Source organism: Mya arenaria, chromosome 12 (genome assembly GCF_026914265.1).
Source record: "Mya arenaria isolate MELC-2E11 chromosome 12, ASM2691426v1".
Classification (NCBI taxonomy): Eukaryota; Metazoa; Mollusca; class Bivalvia; order Myida; family Myidae; genus Mya; species Mya arenaria.
This window is the reverse complement of record NC_069133.1, coordinates 45,652,794-45,675,096: the sequence shown is the minus strand read 5'-3', so window position 1 is coordinate 45,675,096 and position 22,303 is coordinate 45,652,794. Positions and strand designations below refer to the sequence as shown.

The window sequence follows — 22,303 nt, the reverse complement described above, 5'->3', positions numbered from 1 at the left end:
ATGGTACACAGATATCGTCGTCCTCTGATATATCACGTGGTATGCAAATTTTGACAACGTATATGATAGTCAAGTGATTCACAGATAGTTACTTTGTTGTTTTTTCTCATCATACACAGTTTAATTTACCGTCTTTTTTCATAAAAAACTGTAATCACCTGGTACAAATGTATTGCGTTTTTCTCTTGTTTACCACGTGTGTCGTTTACAGTCACGTGATATATTGCTACATTCGCAGACAGGCTGAAGTACTAGTTTTTTTAAAATGAAATTTACAGATGGGTTACTTTAACCATCCAACACATCACAGCCGTATTTGAACATTGACAGATACCGGAGTTATTGTTTTAATTTATGTTCAATATTTTTTTCAACTTCTTAAGAGAATGATTTTCCCGTACATGACTCATTTATAGAATTAATGTGGGAAGCCCGTTAGGCTTGAGATGTGAAAACAATACCCATATATAACAATGTGACGTGTAGATCCGAGATAAAAGAGGGCGTTTAGATATTCATAAGAATGAGTAAAATACTGTAGAATGACCTGGTAAAATTCCTGATTGAAACTCCTATAAAGTGGTGTTTACATCCGTTATTGTGTATTTTTATGTATGTATTTCAATATCGCATGTTTAATTCTTTTTAAAGATAGCCGACCCACATGATGTGGCCAATTATCTGTGGTTTTCCTTTAAGTGGCAAAACAACAAGGTTTTCCATGTATCAGTCATCCTTTTAAGCAGCATCTTAAGCAGGCGGATATAAATTACTGATGTTCGACTTCATATTTAAAAGAGATGTCTAAAATCGATAATTCGATGTCATAAAAGAGAACAATGAGTATTCTTTCATTTACTTTATTACAGCGAATTGCTATTGTGCAAACTTTTTAAGTTTTAATTATTTAACTCTCGGAAGTCTGTTTGCGTCTGCTTTTAATCGGTATATGATAAACTTTAAAAACTCGCTATGTCGAAGTCGTTGGGACCTGGGTAAATACCTCGAAATAAAGAATATTCGATATAACCGAAATATAAAACATGTTTAACTTAACCCAACACATTTGAAAAAAAGTTCGACGTAACCAGAATATCTAAAAAACAGAATTCGACATAGCGAGTTTTGACTGTACCACACTTCTTGGAAACTTCCTTTATCGGCCTTTCCAACCAACCCGTAATACGTAAGTGTGTATACGTTGTTCGTTGGTCACTCCTTTCATTTGCGTAACTGTCGATAATAATTACATCACTTATGACTTTCTCATTAACATCTCAATGACTTCAATGAATGTTGGAAGTTAATAAACATTTCTTCCGGGTTAGGATATATTGGTACAGGATTATTTATGTTATGAAGAATGAGTATACTTCAAAACAACAATACCGTCGAAGTCCTATCGTTTAGGACCCTTGTTTAAACCTTCACGAGGGCAACAGGCTGTATTAACAATTTACTTTGAAATAAGGTCCGGGGGCCAATGCTGACAATAACGCTCATACAAAAAGCCATAAAGCCTGATAAAAAACCACCCTACCAGTTTTTGACAGATTGTAACCCTAACCAAACCATTTATATTTTTGGGTCTAAGTTATTATTTTTTACTTATTTTAAAAAATAAAAATAAAAAAGCCTATATTTTTTATTAAATTTAATTATATGTTCTTTTTTAGATTTCTTGCTTATTTTCATATTTTTGGTGTTATAACACTTTCTCTGATACTAAAATATGGTTCGCTAATACATACAATTGTGAAAACATAGTGATATTAGAAATAATATAGCATATCAATATAATATAAAGTATATATTATATAATTAATTGACACATTTTGACAATATTATAAGTTATGTCCGACCATATTATTGTTTAAAATGCATGTTTTGTATGTAGTGAAATGTTTAAATCATGGGTCATGTTGATACGTTTATCCGTCTTACGCTTTCTTCATATTTTTGTAACCAGGTGCAACCCTGAAATGTGATAATATTTGTCTTTTGCGCACTGTGTATGTTATTTCATGCTTGATTGCCAATTGCATTAGGAGTTTGCATTTTTTATTTAGGCCAATGACTATAGAATAATATATTTTTTTTCTAATATTTTGTTAATTAATTTAACCTAGATCGATTCTAATTATGCACCAACAAAAACACTAAATTAGTTTAAGTACAATTTTGACGATTAACCAAAATTAGAGCGGGACACTCGGACAGAAGGACGGACACTTTGCGGTAGATCACCAAAATTCTAGCATATTTATATATTCGAGTAAGCAATACTTGAAGAATTTTTCTTATACTGAACATAGGATACGTTAATGGCCCATGTGAACAAATATCATATTCAGTATTTACAGGTGAACGCATATACAACAAAGTCTTACCATTATTATAACCAATATTAACTGTCAGTACCATATATTACTGTGACCAATAGTTGTTGGTTAAAATATATAAATGTAATTTACAGTCAAAACCCGTTATGTCGAAGTCGTTGAGATATCGGAAAGTACTTCGTGATAACGAACATTCGAAGTACGTGTCTTACTACAACGAACACAATGAAAAGAAAATCGACATAAACAGAACATCGAGATAACAGAGTTAGACATAGCGAGTTTCGACTGTTCACTGTAACTGGACTATGTTTGGAAGTATTTTTGTCACAAATATTTGTATACTGGACCTCTTGCTTGATGCATTTCGAAACAAACTTCTAATTATAACAACACTTTACCAGTCAAGTGACTTTTTCCCAACATTATTAATGAGGAACGTTCATTAAGCTAGGCCACTTAAAATTATTACGCTTTATCTAAATTTAGAACATAAAAACCTGTATTGTATATATATATATAGCATGCTCTCCACGACACAGACATCCTTAGTTCTGAAGACTTTCAACGTTATATACAATATACAGCTTGTCTACAATTCAAAGTAAGTATTAATTATTAATTATAATTATATCGACTGGTTAAGTAACATAACTTTATATGTTTATAGTGATATGCTTTTAAATATATTTATTAATTTTGTATTATTGTGAAGCGGTAATTATTATAATAATAATAATAATAATAATAATAATAATAATAATAATAATAATAATAATAATAATAATAATAATAACTATCATACATTTCTTCGACAAACACAACTCAGTTTAATATGATGATTATAAATTACAATAATTTCATATTGTAAATAATGTAGATATATTCAGTAAAACCACATTCAATCGATATATTTTCAACATTTACATATTTGGTAGTATCCATTACAGGTTGTTGCAAGAATGTCATATACGTACATTAACACAATTCATGTAAACAATGAACTTTTTATTATAATGTGAATTAAATAAAGTGTCAAGATTGTTTTTCATGCGATAAAAATATTCTGCCAATAAGTAGCCTTTTAATGCATGTTTAAAGGCTGGTAGCTTATCTTTACATTTAATGTATATAGGCAGAGAATTCCAAATTTTCATTGCTTTATAGGCAAATGTATTTTTGATATAGTTTGTTCTAGGTTTAACAACAAATAGATCCTTGTTTTCTGAAGAACGCAAGCTATAGTGCACATTTTTGGCAAATGTTAACAATTCTGTGAAGTACGAAGGAGTCAAACATTTCATGCTTTTGAAAACAAGTAATGAAAGATGATAATAGCACAGGTCTGTCTTCAAAAGATAGCAACCCTGACTGTTTGAATATGTTTCCACAGTGTTTCCAATTGACATATGATTGGCACGTGTCTCAGAATGTAGTAACATAAGAGAGATAGATGAAGATGATGTTAATTGGATAAAACCCAACAGGATGTTTCAATATTTAAAATTGCTTTTACAGAAAATGGCTTCATCGAAATCGCTCATGTTGGTGCTGGTGTTAGTTGCTCTGACGTTGACGTCAGCTGTTCGTCGCCGCAGAGCTTGTCGCTTGGACGGTGCCACCGGAAACTGCGTGGAGGTTGTGGGGTGGCGGGGAGCGCTAAAAGGAGTCGCACTCTGTCAGATACAGGGCGGTAAATGCATGCACTTCGAAAGACGTGGACCCATCAAGTGTGCGTGTATCGAGGTGACACCGGACACCGTGAGACTGTATTAGTGTCGTTGACGATCAGGGGGCGTTTCATCAGGAGTCCCAGGGGCAGTTTTAAAACCACTAGGTGATCCAGGGGGGGGGGGGGGGGTGCCCCCTCTAAAGGTCTTAAGTTTACATTTTATTCCAATATAGGAGAAAGAAATGAATAAAACAAAAATGCCCAAAATGCACAGTTTCGGAATAGAAATTGTTAATATTTTCTTGGGGGAGTACCCCCGCCCAACGCTTTAAACCAAATAGATATTCGTTCAGAGGAAGGGCCGCAAGTCCCTTAGTTACGTAACATCCAAGAAAACAGTGCAATACAAACATGTTGAAAAACTATTGTGTTCAAGAGGATATGTGTTTTCGAATTTACTTGACTTTTTACATGTTTAAATATGTCAGTGAAAATGGCAACTGTTAATTCATGCACCTGAACACGGAAATTCGAATATAACTTTCTAAATATTGTATATATTCCAACATTTATTTATCTGTGATTCTGATTGTAGTATTATTGTTTTTTTGTTCATTTTACATTTGTAGTTGAGATTATTTCAGTTTTACATCCAACTATTGGAAATGAAATTGCCGGTCCATAAGCATTATTATACAATTGATTCACGTTTTATTACACATTGCTTTTTAATATGTTCAGTATTTATTTTATTATGTTTGTCTTTATGACATAAATAAAATGTTATGTTCAGTTTGTTTTGTTGTAAATGTTGCATATCAAAGTGTGCGAAAAATTATAAATCTCGCCATTTCCCGCCAAATATGATCATTATTAGGCACAAATGCACCCATGTGCCCGTCCGTCTGTCCTTCTTACTATTGTGAAAATCTGTCTCTCTGTTGGTCTAAGGCAAATAACAGATTACATGAACCTGCTCAAGGTCTGTAAAATGCACTTTTTATAATGAAATAAAGAGTGGCAAATCATTAGGAGTGTTAAAACTAAGATACTGGCAGCTGGAACCCTTCAGCGAATGCTAATATTTGCTCAAATATCGTCTTTGAATACCATGATAGCGTTAATAACGGCTTTTAGCGATTTCGTTGTTGCTTGATTGGTTGATTGACCTGTTCACGTGATTTACCAATGTATTTTCGTAAGATTAAAATATCCATCTGTGATGTTTACGATATTAAGGCCTAGTGGTTAACTTATTTATTTTTTCTTGACTTTAACGGCGTTAACCAAAATAACTTTTTTAATACTTTGATTGTATTTTTTCAGCAAATTCGATACCATTGAGTAAAATAATGATAGAATAGGAGTTTTCAGATGCATAACCAGGACAGCTCATCTTTGATCCAAAAAAATGGTCGAGTCCCTTTACAAGGTTTGCAAATCATAAGGAGTGTTAAAACTAAGATACTAAGAGTTAGAACCCTTCAGCAAATGTTGATATATGCTCAAATATTGTCTTTGAAGTCCACGATTTTGAATAGCATTAGTAACGCGATTCAACAAAAAGCTTAATGGTTAAGTTATCACTATGTTTCTGTATGAGTATGTGAGCGTTTTGTAGTCAGTTTTCTAATTTTTCTTAGAATGTACCGGCTTGGGTTTGCATCCCTCTAAAATCAGCATATTGATATTATACTCCAAAAATGGTGCCAAACCATGAGCGAGGCCCTTTAAAGGGGCTAGCCCCCAGATGGTCCCAAAATCGGCAAATACATTATTTCCACAAAACAAGCCTAGAACTGTCCAATCGAGCTAGTATGAGGCCGATAGTACATCATTTTACATGATAAAGATACTATTTTGTTGCTGTCACAGCTGAATTTACCCGTTTAGAAATAGCGCATAATGGTTTCCCACTTCATAGCGTGTATATTTAGCATGTGAAAGTCTCTTGATTAGTAAAGAAACATATACCGACGCTATTTTTAAATTAACTGGGATTTACTTGGTAGACAAACCCAGTAAATTGGAGAAATACGCAAAAGTTGCGAAAGATGTCGTAAGCGATGTGATACATCAGTAAGTAAACTTCTATGCTTTGTACACAACAGTATCAAGAAAAATCACAACACACGAAACACGGGCGTCTTCAACTAGGAGCGTGAAACCCCACATTGGGAAACCAGCTGTGACCGTGTCGAGCGGTAAAAATAAACATAGTGTTAGTGTTAAAAATAGCGTGGGGGGCGAGAAACCGATCGGGGAATCCCAGAAAGAGACTAGTGTGCGTAGTGGTGCGGGGAATCAGAAACAAGACAAGGTGACAGGTGGGCGAAAAGAAGCAGCCAATCAGAGACCAGGAACGCAGAAGTAGGACAGCGATGGGGTCATGACCGAGGTCAAAGTGTGTTTACTAAATGTACAAGGTCTTGTAGGTAAACAATACAATAAACTTGACAGTTCTGAAATGAAATCATTGTTTAAAACATATGACATACTTTTATTTACTGAAACTTGGTCAAATGATTTATTTAATTATGATGTAGCTATTTTTTCTACCTATATTCTAAATAGAAAAGATAAGGTTAAACATTCAAAGAGAAGTAGTGGAGGTGTCATGATTTATGTACATAATAAATTATCAAAATATGTTCAGTTTGTCAAAAATACTAGTGACTGTATTCAGTGGATTAAATTAGATAGACAGTTACTAAATACAGATAATGATGTATTATTGTGTCTGACTTATAATATTCCTAAGGGTAGTTGCAGAGAATATTTAACTGATAATTCAGTGTTTGAGTTGATTTTGGATGATATTTTAGATTTTAATATTATATATGAAAATACTTGTGAATATTTTGTTTGTGGAGACTTTAATGCTAGAGTTGGAGAAAGGCCAGATTTTGTCTTAAATGATAATATTCATACTTGTTTGGAAGATATTTTCCCAGATGACTATGTACAAGATGAATATGCATAGAAGCAATTTAGATAAAACTGTAAATGAATATGGGAATATGATGTTAGATTTCTGTAAAATGTCAGGTTTGAGAATTTTAAATGGTAGGATTGGATTAGATGCCAATATAGGAAAATATACTTTTGTTAATGCAGCAGGATGCAGTACTATTGACTTAGTTTTATGCTCAAAAAAGATGTTCTGTTGTGTAAAGAGTTTTAATGTGTTAGATCCAAACATTCTGTCTGATCATTGTGTTGTTAGTTTTAGCTTGGGATGTTCACAAATTTGTGGTAATAATAGTCTTTGTAATGAAGATGTGAAAATTGATGATACAGTTGATAATATACCATATAAATACATGTGGAGTGATGACAAAAAGAATGATTATGTTAACACATTAAATAATGAAGAGACTACACATATGCTTGAAACACTGTGTGATGACATTGAAAATTCACATAGTAATGATGATATTGATTCCAATTTGAAATCATTCTGTAATATTATAGAAGATATATGTTCACCTTTGTTTAAAAAATATTGTGATAATAATGTTGCACATGTATGTAGAGCAAATGATGGCTTATATTTTGATGATGGTTGTAAAAATTTAAAATACTGTTATTATAAAAATTTAAACATGTATAGAAATTATCCATATGATGTAAATAGAAAGAATATGGTAGAATCCAGAAGCTTGTATAAGAGTACTGTGAGAAAAAAGAAATGTATGTATGATAAAATGCAGACTAAGAAATTAGAAAGTGTTAGATTATCAAATGCTAAGATGTATTGGAAAATGTTAAAAGGGTCAGTGGTTAAGGAAGAATGTGGTAATTTGTCAAATGCAGATTTTCTACAATATTTTAAGGCTATTAATGACCCAGATTCAACATTTTATCAACCTGATGAAGATATTTTGTATTTTCATGATAGATATATGAATGAAGAATTGAATATTATGTTTGAAGAATTGAATGTACCATTTTCACATGAGGATATTGTTAAGGCATGTAACCAGTTAAATAATGGTTAAGCTGCTGGGCCTGATTATCTGTTAAATGAGTTTTTTAAACATGGTATTAATAGTAATAATTTCTTTATTGTTGTATGTACTTTGTTTAATAAGTTGTTGAGTTGTGGATATTTTCCAGAGGCTTGGTCTGAAGGGTTAATTGTACCTTTGCATAAGAAGGGTGATAAGAATGATACAAATAATTATAGAGGTATTACATTATTAAGTACATTTGGTAAATTGTTTACTAAAGTAATAAATAATAGATTAAATTGTTGGGCTGAAAAATATCATGTATATATTGAGGCACAGGCTGGTTTCAGAAAAAATATGGGCACAGTTGACAATATTTTTGTACTACATGGTGTTATAAATTATTTGTTAGAAAATAATAAGAGACTTTATGCAGTTTTTGTAGACTTTACTAAGGCCATTGATTTTTTAGTGAGAGATGTCATTTGGTATAAACTTTTGAAGTTAGGAATTAGAGGAAATATGTTTAATGTTATTAAATCTATGTATGCCACTGTAAGGTCTAGAATTAAAATGCATAATACTATTAGTAAAGATGACTTTACATGTATGCTTGGTGTTAGACAAGGAGAAAGCTTATCTCCATTCTTATTTTCTATGTATTTAAATGATATTGAAGAGTATTACATGTTAAATGGTTTTGATGGTATTGATATAGGTATGCTGAAACTGTTTCTGTTATTATATGCAGATGATATTGTTATTATGGCTGACTCTGAAGACCAGTTAAAAAGGGGTTTGTTGTTACTAGAGCAGTATTGTGATAGATGGAAATTAAGTGTTAATTCTACCAAGACTAAAGTTATGATTTTTAAAAAGGGAGGCAGGTTAAGGAAAAATATTGTTTTTTCTTATAAGGGGGTCAATTTAGAAATAGTTAAACATTTTACATATTTAGGTATTATTTTTACCTGTGGTGGTTCCTTCACCACCACCTTTGATACTTTAGCAGGACAGGCATCCAAGGCTATTTTCAAGTTAAACTCATATTTAGCTAAGTTTCCATATATGTCTATTAGTAATTAGTTAGATTTGTTTGATAAATTAATCTTACCAATTTATAATTATGGATCAGAAGTATGCGGATTAAAGGATTCTATTGTTTTAGAAAGAGTACATTTAAATTTTTGCAAAAGATTATTAGGTGTTAAAATTCAAACTCAGAATAACTTTATATATGGCGAACTTGGCAGAACTACATTGTACACTAGGAGAGTTGTTAATGTTATAAGATATTGGTTGAAAGTTATAAAATTAGATGCTCATAAATATGTTTAAGGTATGTATTCTCATATGTGTAGTTATATTGAAACAAGACCTAATTGTAAATCTTGGGCAAATGATGTGTGTTCTTTATTGCAATCTCTAGGCTTTCATTATGTATGGTTAAACCAAGGAGTTGGTGATGAAAATATGTTTATATCATTGTTAAAAACAAGACTAAATGATATGTTTATTCAGAATTGGATGTCAGAATTAAATAACTCATCTCGTGCAAGATCGTATACAATGTTTAGTATTTTTATGTTACAACCTTGTCTGACAAATGTTAATATGTACAAATTTAGAAAAGACATGTGTAGATTGAGAGTTTCTTCACATAGACTGTCAATAGAGTCAGGCAGATGGCACAAACCTGACCCAATACCATATATTGATAGAAAATGTTTGTGTTGTTATGTATTAGAAGATGAATTTCATTTTATTTTAGAATGCTCATTGTATAGTGATTTAAGAAAAACTTATATTAGTAAATATTATTGGACTAGACCAAATGTACCAAAGTTTGTTGAGTTAATGCAATCGGACAATGTTAAAGTGAATAGAAATTTAGCTATGTATATACATAAGGCATTTAATGTTAGAAACCAATACCATTATTACTATGAATAATATGTGTTATTCATGTACACAATGATCTCTCGCTGTCATATACATGTTAATAATGCTATATTGTGTCTCTATTATGACATGAAACATGAATATTTATTTATATGATCATTGGTGATTTATTTGACCATTTGATTACTTACATGCATATAATTCTCTATTTGTAAATGTATACTCATGGACATATTGTCTATTGTATTTGTTAATAAAACTAAAAAACTAAAAACTATCAATTTTATGTTAAGTTTTTGACAATTTTATTTTTTTCTTGCAATTGTATCATCTGGTGTCTAGTCCCTTTAATTGATGGTCGATAGAATGATACACGGCAAAATATGTAAGGGAAAATGGTGTGACTCGGTAACGCTTTATAAAAATATATGTTTTGAATTTCGGATACAATATCTTACATAATTTTAAAGATAAACACACGTTCCTTGATAAATTAAAAACGTGTCTCATAAAGACTAACAGGTAGAAATAGATCGCTGTTTAATTTCAAAATTCGATATGTCTTCAAATTGTTAAGTAAGTTGAGATTAAAAGGCCTTTTAATTGTGACTCAAAATAAGTTTACGCATATAAAGCATATAAAGTGACACTCGTATTTGTAATCAATACATACATATGTATAACAAACATATATTTTAAACCTTTAAATACTTACAAAATAATGTATTTATGGAAAATATTAATTACTGATAACAATATTTTAACCATGTATTTAATAGCTGAAAACGCAAAATAAATTAATGATTGGTGAGTGCTAAAATATTCACAATGATGACTATCAAGTCAAAATGTAGAAATACCGTGTTATCTGGACCTTTATTTCCAATTAAACACGGAATCCTTCATAAGTATCCTCGTTTTCGATACTTTTTCACTTTTTCAGTAAATTAAAATAATTGTTTTAATTGTAGTACACCTTATTTGGGAGTAAGAGTGCATCTATAAGCAATCAGTACGTTTTTTTTATTGCAGAGAGTTTGTACATGAAATCTAAGCTAATAAACGCATATTCATTCAAGATATTAACTTTTTTCCGATGTCTTAAAATGGTCCACTAGCGTCAAATTCGTATTTCGACGTCAAACGTCCACAAACAGTAGTAAAAATAGAGGTTATTTGTTGATTTCAGTGTAAGATCGTATTTTATTTCATGTGATTTACAAAAAAACACACCATATTTTCACTATTGGCGAAGCCGCAAATAAAAATATATCTTATCAATGATCACGAGTTGTTTTTGCATTGGGTATCTGGTTCGTTATTTTACAAAGGTTTTGCATTTTCTAGAATTTTATTGAGTGCTTAATATGTCGTCTTTAAAAAGGGAACAGGTCAGTTCAACAGAAAGCATGGAATTATTGAGACAATGTTGAAAACGTCCTTATATACTGGAATTACTATTATTCCCCGTAGTCGAAATTAATGTCAAGATGTCCGAGTTTCTCGTGCACCATGCTGTCGATTTTCCCGCTCATTTCCGGTGTTAAATGCTCCCGCCATCCGCCTACTTTACCTAAAAACAGTGGAAAACATAGCATAAATTATCAAACATTACAGTTGGGACGTTTTTGAAGAATCCCCACGACTATTTGTTTTATTATACTTTTGTGTGATATCGTTTTGAACTGTTGTATTATAAGACAAGGCTTGATGGATACGACCCTGCCAATACCTTTTTGGACATTGATCCATTATTCTCTATTTTAATTAATCAGACAAGAAGATAAATCACTTGCAACTGTTATAGCGTTCTAAAAACACCTTTATTTTGATATTATATGTATATATCATATATATACATATAGGCTTAAATAAAGAAAACTAATTTGTTTCTGCCCCCCTATGGATATATCATATCATAATGGCAGCGTAACTGTCGTGTTATTCAAAAGTGTGATCCATGCAAAAGTAATCTTATAATTATTAAATATAAATCAAACATAGAAATAATCCCGATGATAATATAGAAAATGCACTAATACACATTTGCAATCAAATATGGATAGCTAGATACGTCTATCCCTTATTTGTCATTTTCAGTGGTTTATAGGGTGGAATAAAAATAATCGGGGAATGTAGTTCCGAATAGGTTTAACAATGAGATAATTATGTCAAATGTAAACGTTCTAAACAAAAATGAAAATCTGATAAACAAAATGTGTGGCTTCAAGGACTGCCCAGTATGTATTATATACAATAAACAGAAAAATACCTTTCAGAATATGCACTCCGTAATTTCTATCCACGTTTGTACATAAACCGAAACCCTTCTTCCCAAGTATGTACGGTAACTAACCATGCCGCACATGTCCTCCGAACCTCTTCTGTCCACGATTGTTCAGTAGCTTACCCCTAAGAACATCTCCTGCTTCTAAACTTCTAATACTTACCTTTCCGTACATGTCCCCCGAAACTTTGGTCTACGTTTGTACAATCCCTCATCCAGATTGCATTTGTAGACTCGTTCTCCTTCATACTCCGGAAGGTACAGTGGTCATTTATCTTGTCCACATCGTCATCAGTGACCTCCACACCTAGATGGTCAGCAATACTTCGTATAGCTGCTTTCATGTCCTGTTATGTCAAACGACATTTGATTTTGTTTAAAGAAAAACGGTAATATTATCACGCGATTTTAATAGGACTTTTCGAACAAAGAATGGCCTTTCTAATTGCCCGGTGTTTGCCTATGCTATGCACTTTGTAGTGTTTATATATGAGAACATGCAGACAGTACAAAGTGCATATTACTGATGAGAAATAATAGATTTTTAGTTTTACATCGTAATTTTCCGTATAGAATAATACGCTTTATTAATGGTTTAAAAAAGATGAGTTTAAGAATCCGTTGCCAGTGAGGAAACCATACCGTGACCATTTCTTCGTATCGTAGAAAGAGAAAGCTAGGGTCATCTCTGTGTGCCCAGAAGTCGCGGACATGTAGCCACCATGGTGTTGCATAAGCTTAAAGAGAAAACATCAATGTCCGTTAGTGGCGTAAATGTTCAACATCCAACCATCCATGTACTTGAAAGTTGAAAGTAAAAAATGCGTGGTATAAACAAGAGATATTAAATCATAATTACTATGTACTGATCTAGAACATATAAGTTGAAGTTACCGTCAACAAAAAATGTTATCAAAAACCACCGTCGTTTTACTATCATTGTAATTTAATTTAATAAAGGACCTTCCATAATAGGTAATTGAACGTTTTACGAAAGAGGATTTTATTAGATTTCCAATCAAAAGTAATTTGCTTTTAATCGGAAATATCTGTATAAAAGCCGAATATGTTTTGTATCAAAATATTTAAAACTACCCAAACATCTATGCATTGTTGCTTTTTAGTGGTTGCAGCTGTTTTAAGAGATTTATTATTGCATTTTTAACTAGGAAATTAATTTATTATTGAGTATCTTTTGGCTGAAAAATATCACTAAGAAGCCAAAAGACATTGTCGTTTGGGTAGTCTTGGGAATTTTGACGCAAAACATATCTATATTGTCAACGGACTACTTCGCAAATATGAAAATGCTTTTTTTTATCCAAAACCTGATAAACCTTCTTTCGAAAAAATGTTCAACTATTTATTACCACAAAACATGTTGCAAATGATATTTTTTTTTTACTCCTGAAAAGAAATGTTCCTAAAACTATATAACACTTTTTGATTATTAACTTTCCTCAGCAATGTTGGCACTGTGGAAGGCACTGAAAAATCACGCGCACGCACGCACGCACGCACACGCACACACACACGCACACGCTCACACACAATATACATATTATAATACTTATTTTGATTTTATATAGAAAACGTATTTTTTTCGTTCTGCATTACAGACCACATACCATCTCCCGATAGCCAGAAGTCGAGGAAATCTTCAAGGGGCATACTGGCTTCATGTTGCTGAAGGAACTTGACGAGCATCATACAGGATACGAACGCGTCTTTGGGGTTCCGCAACACATAGATCTTCTACGGCGGGACAGGAATTAAAAAAATGACATCAGGAAATAAAGGTTTTGACATGAGATTGTGATCTGAAAATGTTTCACTAGTAAATTTCATCTCACATAGCAAAACAATGATACGATAATAATTCAGAAAATATAGGTTTTGATATGAGATTGTGGGCTGAAAATATTTCACTAGTTAATTTCATATTGAATTTCATCTTACATAGCAAAACAATGATACGATGATAATATAGGCAGACTACTTTCTCCAAACAACACACGAATTACAAGTAACACACGTTTTCGAAGCCTTAATATTGAGATTTTCTAGGGGAAAACAGTTATATTATTAGTTTGGCATTTCTACGTTGTTCTAAGATCTTTGTCAATGGAACTATTTAAGGAATGAATGGCGGAATTGATGTCATTATCAGGATATGAACGCAGTTGTGTTGGTGAAGTGTGTGGAGTCCGAAGGATATAACTTATGTTTACACCAATAGTTCACTATTTCATTCAATATGGTTAAAATACTTCATTTCATTTAAGAAAACCTTACAGTAATTCTCTCTCATCCATTTTATATATAAAGCGACCCGACCGGAACCGGAAACAGTTTATCAAATTACTTCGCAATAGCGCGTGAAAAACAATCACTTCGAATCACTTTGAAACGTAAAATTGAAACTCTTATTACAACAATACATTTGACATATCATTTATTAACACTTTTTAACATGTTGAATAAAGTCTTCGGGCCTACTGACACAATAAAAACAATAACAAAATAAACAAGTTTTAATGTACATGTATATTGTTATAATTCAATGTTTCGCGATCCGAACATATCCGAAGATGTTGCGTTCATGCGCAATTGCCGAAAGGCAGTTCATTTGGGGAATGGAAGTTGAGGTGTAAATATTGACGTATATTACTAATTTAAAACGTAATATGGATTTTTTCTTGGAACTATTTCATCACTTTTCATGATCAAATTAGATGATAATTACTCAAGCTTCTTTTTCAAAACAAGGTTGTGAGCTGCAGCGTACCGCAAACGCCAAATATACTTTTTGACATGACATGTAAAAGAATTAATGCGCCGGGGTAGCAAACTGGGACGTATGCTGTAACGCGGTTTAAAATTGTGTGAATTTAAATACCACTTCATCTAAATATGTAAGATTGCAACGTCAATGTGAATGGTGAGGATCTGAGGTAAAAAAGATAATTAAAGATAATTAAGCAGAAAATGGAAACATGTTGACTTAAAGGCACTGTCTTGTTCTTCCTACACCAAATAGTAAAAACGTCCTTAGCCAATATCGGGTTTCATTTAATTATCTTAACACTAGCAATGAGTTTGCGAAACCAAAGCAATGTTCATATATCGTATAAAATCATAAATGACAGGTAAAACAGGCATCTATAGGTCATGATTTGTGGCCACTCAAAATATTTTTTGGATTCGACTTTTTTTGCCTGTGAACAGACTTGCAAAAAGTGACATCAAACTTGTCTCGCCTACAGCCTTTCAACTATTTCATTGGTTCTTCGACTTGGGGAAACTTTTTCAATATTTGGACATTTTTATATTCTCTAAATCTTTGCCAGTTTGGTTTGTGGTCACTATGTCGGGCAAATGAGTTTCCTCCGGGTAGTCCGCGCAACATTGTACAACGTGAGTTATTAATGTAATGTTTTAATGACTAGTTTAAGGATCGTTGTATAATAAATGAGTTTAACATGTAACAAGTAATATGAATTGTAAATTACTATATTCATTTATTCATACCAACCTTACATTTGCTGCGAAATAGATCGGAGGGAAGTAGATGGCGGTGTAAATGTGTCTTGATGAGACGAGGCGACTTCTGTTCTTCCACGCTCTAGAATATGTTGTTTTTTCTGTTTGACTGATATTCGGTGATATTTGTAACAAAGGCATTATTTCTACATATGTCCGTTTATATGTGTGTCTTTAATACTTTAAAATGGTAATCCCATTGCGTTCCACATTCTGTAAATTGTTTTTTCCCCAATTTTCCGATTCAATAAACCTTTGAGGAAATATATATTTACAGATCCAGAAACTGGAATGTCCCGAATCCTGCATACACAATATCAGATGTTTAAGGAATAGCGTTGTTCTTTTATAGAGCAAATTCAACATTTCAATAACTTAAATTGTCAAATGTTCTAGTTTAATTAAGAGATCCTTATAATTTAACGAATTTTGATCCGAACATTTGGAAAGAAAAAAAAATCTTGATTGGCGCTATTCACAAAGGAGGTTTTTAAAGTTTAACAATGTGTTCCCATTAAAAAAACAACAAAAAAACATTATAGTTATTTAAAGTTGTCTTGCCATATGCAGTTGGGTCAGGTTTGACACAATTCAGTCACTTTCATAACACTTAAGCTGTATGTAAATTAACAGACACAGTGACTGAATGCATATAGTGCAAAGGTTGTTACAACACAACGACGTTTAATTTGATAAGCTATTAACCGATTGTTTACCAATTTGCCAGATAAAGAACAGTTATAAGAGGAATTATACATCCATCAATGTTGTATGAATAAAGAAAATGCCTTGAAAAGCTATTATTGGAAATGTAGGAATGTTGTTGTTTTCTTAAACTATTCAAAAAATGAATATTCTTTTACCTTTGGGCATCAAATTAAAACAAAATTATCTAACCTGTATTCCCCTGAAGAGCGGGAATTCCGGTGTGTTTATGTCAAGGAAAGGGAACCTGGCATCAAGGGGCGTGGCCCGGGCAGCTTCAGTGTCCACCTTGTTACACAGCAACCACACAATCTCCTGGGTCAGCGTGGTACCTGCAGGTAACGGAACAAAGTTATGAGTGTCATTAAGAAATAGAAGCAGTCCCTTTTCGACCGTCGGCCGCCGATTGAATTCACCCTGACCTCTTGTAAAATGAAAAGAGATGAACTGAATATTATTAAGATTTTCATTGGTAATTGTAAAACAAACTAAGAATTCACATTGGTCATTTAAAGACTGTAAAGTGAAACTAAAAATCTGATTGGCCATTGTAAAAAAGTCGAGTTAATAAAAGAAGTATCGAATAACTATCGAATACGATCTAAACTTTTAGCTCTATTTATCAAAATTGAAGCGAACAATTTCCCCAGAAAAGTAGGACAGATTATATTTTAAGACTAAGAGCAACGAGAAGAATGCTGAAAATATGATACAATTTCGACTATAATTGACCGATAATTAAGGTCAAGGTCACCCGACGTCTTATTGAACATAGTTAAGTGTCTGGTCCCGGGTTTAATTTTCAACTAGGACGGTGAAATCTATATCTTGTCAAACACAGACAGCAGCATTTAAAATTGCATACGGGTATAGGTCCGTTGTTTAATGGCGACATAAAATGAATCTTGAACTAGAAACTAACTGCTAAATAACACGCTCATTTCCCTATTTTTCTACAACCCAACATATATAGGCATTTTAACAACCTCCGTGGACAGAAACAGCATAAAACAGTCAATTGTTTATAAAGCTTGCTATCTTTGGCTTTGAGAATAATTATGGGATAACTATTGACCATTCAATAAAAAATTCGACCTATACCGAAGTTGCAGATGTCCTCAACGTTGGCGGTCATATCGTGTAAATATGCTTGATAACTCGAAAACCATCATGACGCCATGTCCCTCAATGTATATATGCAGCTCATTTTTATATCTCGGGTATTCTCTCTACCCACTGGTATAATTTCTTAACAGAACAAAGAGGACATTTATAATAAATTTTCTATTTTAACCATGAATAATAATATGACAATTTACAATACTAAAACTATACTACTTCGCTATTGTATATAGCGACGTTTCCAACGAAATTCATTTATGACGTTACGTCAAAGCTTATTACACTAGTTATATTATAAAACTATAAATTATGTTCTTTATTGCATTTTTGCGGCGTCATTTAGGATACAAGTATTGATATTTTCTGAACCATCTTTAATGAAACCATGTACTAAGTGAGTTAGAATTGACTGATGTCGAGTAAAATACCATACCTGATCGAAAAAATCTGAGAACATACATAGTGTCGTCTCGGATGGTCACTCTACGAGTCGAACACACGCGCACGACATACTGTCCTTCAGTACGTAGCCAAATTAAATAGTCAAATAGTCAAGGAAACCAAACCATACCTGCTAGATAATAATTGCGAACCATCATATCGTCGTATACATTGTAGAACAGTTACTCCACAGCTCGAACACAAGCGCTCGACTTGCTGTATGTTCGTAGCCCAACTAAATATTCAAAAAACATGAAACCATACCTGATCGCGGAAAAGTCAGAATCCAAACATCGTCTTCTATGATGGTCATTTCAGGTATCTTCTCCACTTCACAGGACGAAAACACACTCGTCCCTTTGTATTTTCGCAGACCTACTTGGATTGTTTCTTTATCCGTCACTTTGTCGGACATTTTTAACGTAGATATATGATATTTACAACTTGTATGGTTAAACCGTACATTCATATATCTTGGCTTTTGACTTTTATAATCATATACAAGTTCAACGCATACACTAATCAATTTAGAAACGAATATGATTAACTGCTCTTGATAATGTCTGCGCATTTATTAGGAAAGTGAAATGAGAATGATCTAGTGTTAATGGTGTCCGCCACTCACCCAGGGTTTATCATGGCCTCATTAAATGCACATCCATGAAACGGAATCGAGAGTGACTCTATGAGCCATCAGCTTTTGTCACAATCGAGCTAAAACATATGAACTAATTAGAAAAGGAAATAGCCATTTTTGAATCAAATATAGTTATCCTGAATGATCAATAGAACTCGGCCGCCACAACATAATTAAGAGATACATATAGTTGCTGTATTATGTCAGTCTAAACGTCTATTCGAACGTTGGTATTGACATTCAGAACTATTGTTTTTCGAGCTCCTCATTCCACATAAATATAAAGGATTTTCTTGAAACTTTCCCAGATTGTCAGGTATCATGTGCAAGAAGTACTGCAGCTTTAAAAGCTCTGGGGTTTTTCATATCGTTTAAGCATGTTATGTTTATAATTGTATATTGTACTAGAGTATAACGTTATTATTTGCCTGCTAGAACAATTTGACTCCTGTACAACAGTAAACTTTTGACCACAGAAAAGTCATTTGTTGCTAGAAAATACGGCTTTATTTCCTGTGTTAGTACGTTTTCCTTTTCCGACCATCCATGCTTTGTGTAAGTAATAACCTTTTGAATGTTTTCATTATCTTGCAGTGACTATTTTATTTGCTGTAGTCGAATGCCACTTAAAGGAATATTTTCAGTGGCCATTTATATATATATATATTTACTTCATTCCCAAAAGTTCAAACTAAGTCAAAGAAGACCTAGAAAAGGTATCTGACACAACCATTTCTTTGCCCGGTATATAATTGCATACAGGATTAAACTTTCTCATTCGCATGAGAAGCTTCTGACATCTTAAATGTGCCTGGGCCATTTCTTGCTTGTTAATATGATATTATATATATAGAAATTATATATATAACTTGCTTTAGTAAAATAATAATTTTGTTACTGCGTCAATTCGATAAGACTTGATAATACTATAAAACCTTTTGTAGTTTTTTCTCTGCAATCATATAGGAGATATGCCAAACTCCGCACGTACCATTTTGATGATTTGTTTTATCAAAGTCCGCTTTTTCTTTTATTTTATTTCTCGATTGCAAAGCTCATTGCGTTTAAATAATTTTATTTGAATCCTGATACTGAATCTGTTAATTCATTCTTTAGGGAAAATTGTATTGTTCATATCAATAAAATGTAATTGGTGTAGCAGAAACCCATAAAAATCAATAAGTATGTTCTATTTTCTATTACAATATCATTTATTTGCATAAAAAGGGCTTGCTCTGGCCCTTAAGATGTTGATTTTTTTATAAGTTAAATATATTAAACTGTTGATATTAAATATAATGAAAATTTCTTGTGGTTTAAGTCATATGAGAAAAAATACTATGTACGTGTCTATGTATGTGGTTGCCCCCTAAATATTCATCTAGAACTGTTTATGCATCTTCAATTGTTTATAAGCTACTAAGCTTATTTTACATCATGTACAGAAAGGACTGAATATATACGTATAAAAACAAAGGCTCTTTTTTATTTGTGGAGATTTTAATTAATAGCCGATGTGGCGATGAATCAGATTTCATTGAATGTGTTGATAAAACTCTTTTAAGGAATGTAATATATTTTACCTGTAATGAATACTATAGTGAATTATTTAAATATTTTCTTATCAACCTCAACTGTGCTAAGTGGATGAAACCACACGGTTTGCTAGTTGAGTATTATTTAAATAGTAAGGCAAACATGCAATTATTCCATGATTCAACAGTCTACCTAAGCTTGGACAGGTTTTCAATAACCAATAGGTAATCCAGATAATTCGCGTCGGATTTAGAGCATAAGATATGTAATTGATAATGAACCGGACATCCATATAGGTGAGGTCAGAACAAATTAAATATTTGACTGATAAAATTCCAGAAAATATCTTATATGATGATATATGAGGAGTTTATGATGTTGACAATGTACACCTGCGTACACATTCTGTGTTAGAAAAGTTGCACGACAATTTCTTTAAACAATACGTGTGTAATTGGATAGAAATTTTACATGTCTTGCATGCTGCCAGCAATTCTGGTAACAATAAGTTAAGAACATATAGGAATTAAAAATTTAGTTTGAAACTAAAGAATATGTTAAAATACTAATGCACTATAACACAAATCTGCAATAGCTAAGTTCCGGTGCGGATTTGCACCATTTAGGCTTGAAACCGGTCGGTATGAAAGACAGGATGTTTTAGATAGAATATGCAATATTTGTTATATAGATGTTGAATCTGAAATGTATGTCCAATTTCAATATCTTAATTATTTCCAAGTATGGGAAAATATACTATATGTACTTCAACCTCCTATTGCTTTATTGTGACAAGCGCACTAAATATGTTTATTATACATGGGTTGAGTGGTTTTATAAATAAATATGGGAACAATTTAATATATTTTCTATATTATATATCTTTTTTAATTAATATAAACTTATTGTGTTTAAAAATGTAACATTAAATGTTTAAATGAAATCCATCTTTACACATAGATCAGTATCATTAATTTGGATTAAATTTGGACAGATATGTAGTTAACTGACATTACATCCTAGGTATAATTTATTTAAATGATCAATATAACAACATAATAAGGTATTGTTAATACCTACAATGCAATAATACAATTTGCAAGTATTCTCTGAGTACTAGTATATAGGTTGTATCTTACAATGAATATATTTTCAGGTATTTTGTATCTTATCAAAGAGTACCAGTCTCTTGTAATTATTTTTAAGAACATACACATGTTGTAAGTGTTCTACATTATCATGATGAAACTTTTATTCAATTTGAACTATATTTAATACGAGCATTTAATCATTGGCTTGGCCTGATATCACTAATGTCACTATGTTATCAAATATACTAATTATGCAGGTTGCTTTACCTTGTCTGAAGTGTTACTAGCGATAAATGCTTTAGCATATTTGTGTATATAATTACCTTTGTGATTGAATTAAATGAACTTAAATGTGGACATGTTTTGTAAGTTGGCTTATTATTGATTGTGAAAAATGCTTTTATAAACTTTTTTTAAGTCTCTTTCGGTGTCACGTTGTTGCGCCAAAGTGTGGTATTGTGTTGTGGAGGAACCGGAGAAACCGGCAGAAACCCACTTATCCAGCTTGTTGACCACCAACAAAACTCACATACGCCTAAGCCGAGAATCGAGCCAGGGTCGTCTTGCTGCGGAGCGAGCGTCCAATGCTCTAACCACCTATAAGGTTACAGTTTGTGGCGGCATATTTTGGGAACCCTTGGCAACATTGCCTTGACCCAAGGAGAGGACAACAGATAATAGAGAAAACAACACTATTGAACATTTATTTTAGTACAGTGATGTACATTGTCATGTTTAAAGACTATAAAACAAAGGTACAAACAACAAAGTCATGGTATTCGTGGTATTTCCCATTAATTGTTATTTTTTTTAACTTCTATAATATTTAAAAAAGGTATATTTTTATCTTAGTATATCTCTATCAATAACAAAACAACAAATTGTAATGAGAAATAGGACGGAAATATGCTAACATGATAAGTTATGAAACATATCTTTCAATGTTAATAAAGTATTAACAACAAATTCTTATCAACACATTCTTATCAATGGGATATAAGTTCAGCAGATACATGTATTTGGTTAAAAAATAAGGTTCATTAAATCAGTTGAATATTCATTTGATACTAAA

At 32.3% G+C, this 22,303-nt stretch overlaps 1 protein-coding gene and 1 long non-coding RNA gene across 2 annotated transcripts; one reads left to right on the top strand and one right to left on the bottom strand.

The window, feature by feature from the left end:
* The first annotated feature begins 2,879 nt into the window (after nt 1-2,879).
* LOC128212179 (uncharacterized) lies at nt 2,880-4,806 on the top strand. Its single transcript, XR_008257400.1, has 2 exons — nt 2,880-2,946; nt 3,861-4,806. It is a non-coding gene; the product is annotated as an uncharacterized LOC128212179 (long non-coding RNA).
* A 6,405-nt stretch (nt 4,807-11,211) lies between these two features.
* On the bottom strand, nt 11,212-18,505 carry LOC128210315 (sulfotransferase 1E1-like). The gene is made up of 7 exons (XM_052914583.1): nt 18,232-18,505; nt 16,597-16,736; nt 15,692-15,781; nt 13,785-13,911; nt 12,799-12,893; nt 12,320-12,503; nt 11,212-11,442 (listed from the first exon to the last, which is right to left on the bottom strand). Exons 1-7 carry the CDS (start codon nt 18,434-18,436, stop codon nt 11,330-11,332), a joined length of 954 nt encoding a protein of 317 aa, XP_052770543.1. The 5' UTR covers nt 18,437-18,505; the 3' UTR covers nt 11,212-11,329.
* Nucleotides 18,506-22,303: the final 3,798 nt, after the last annotated feature.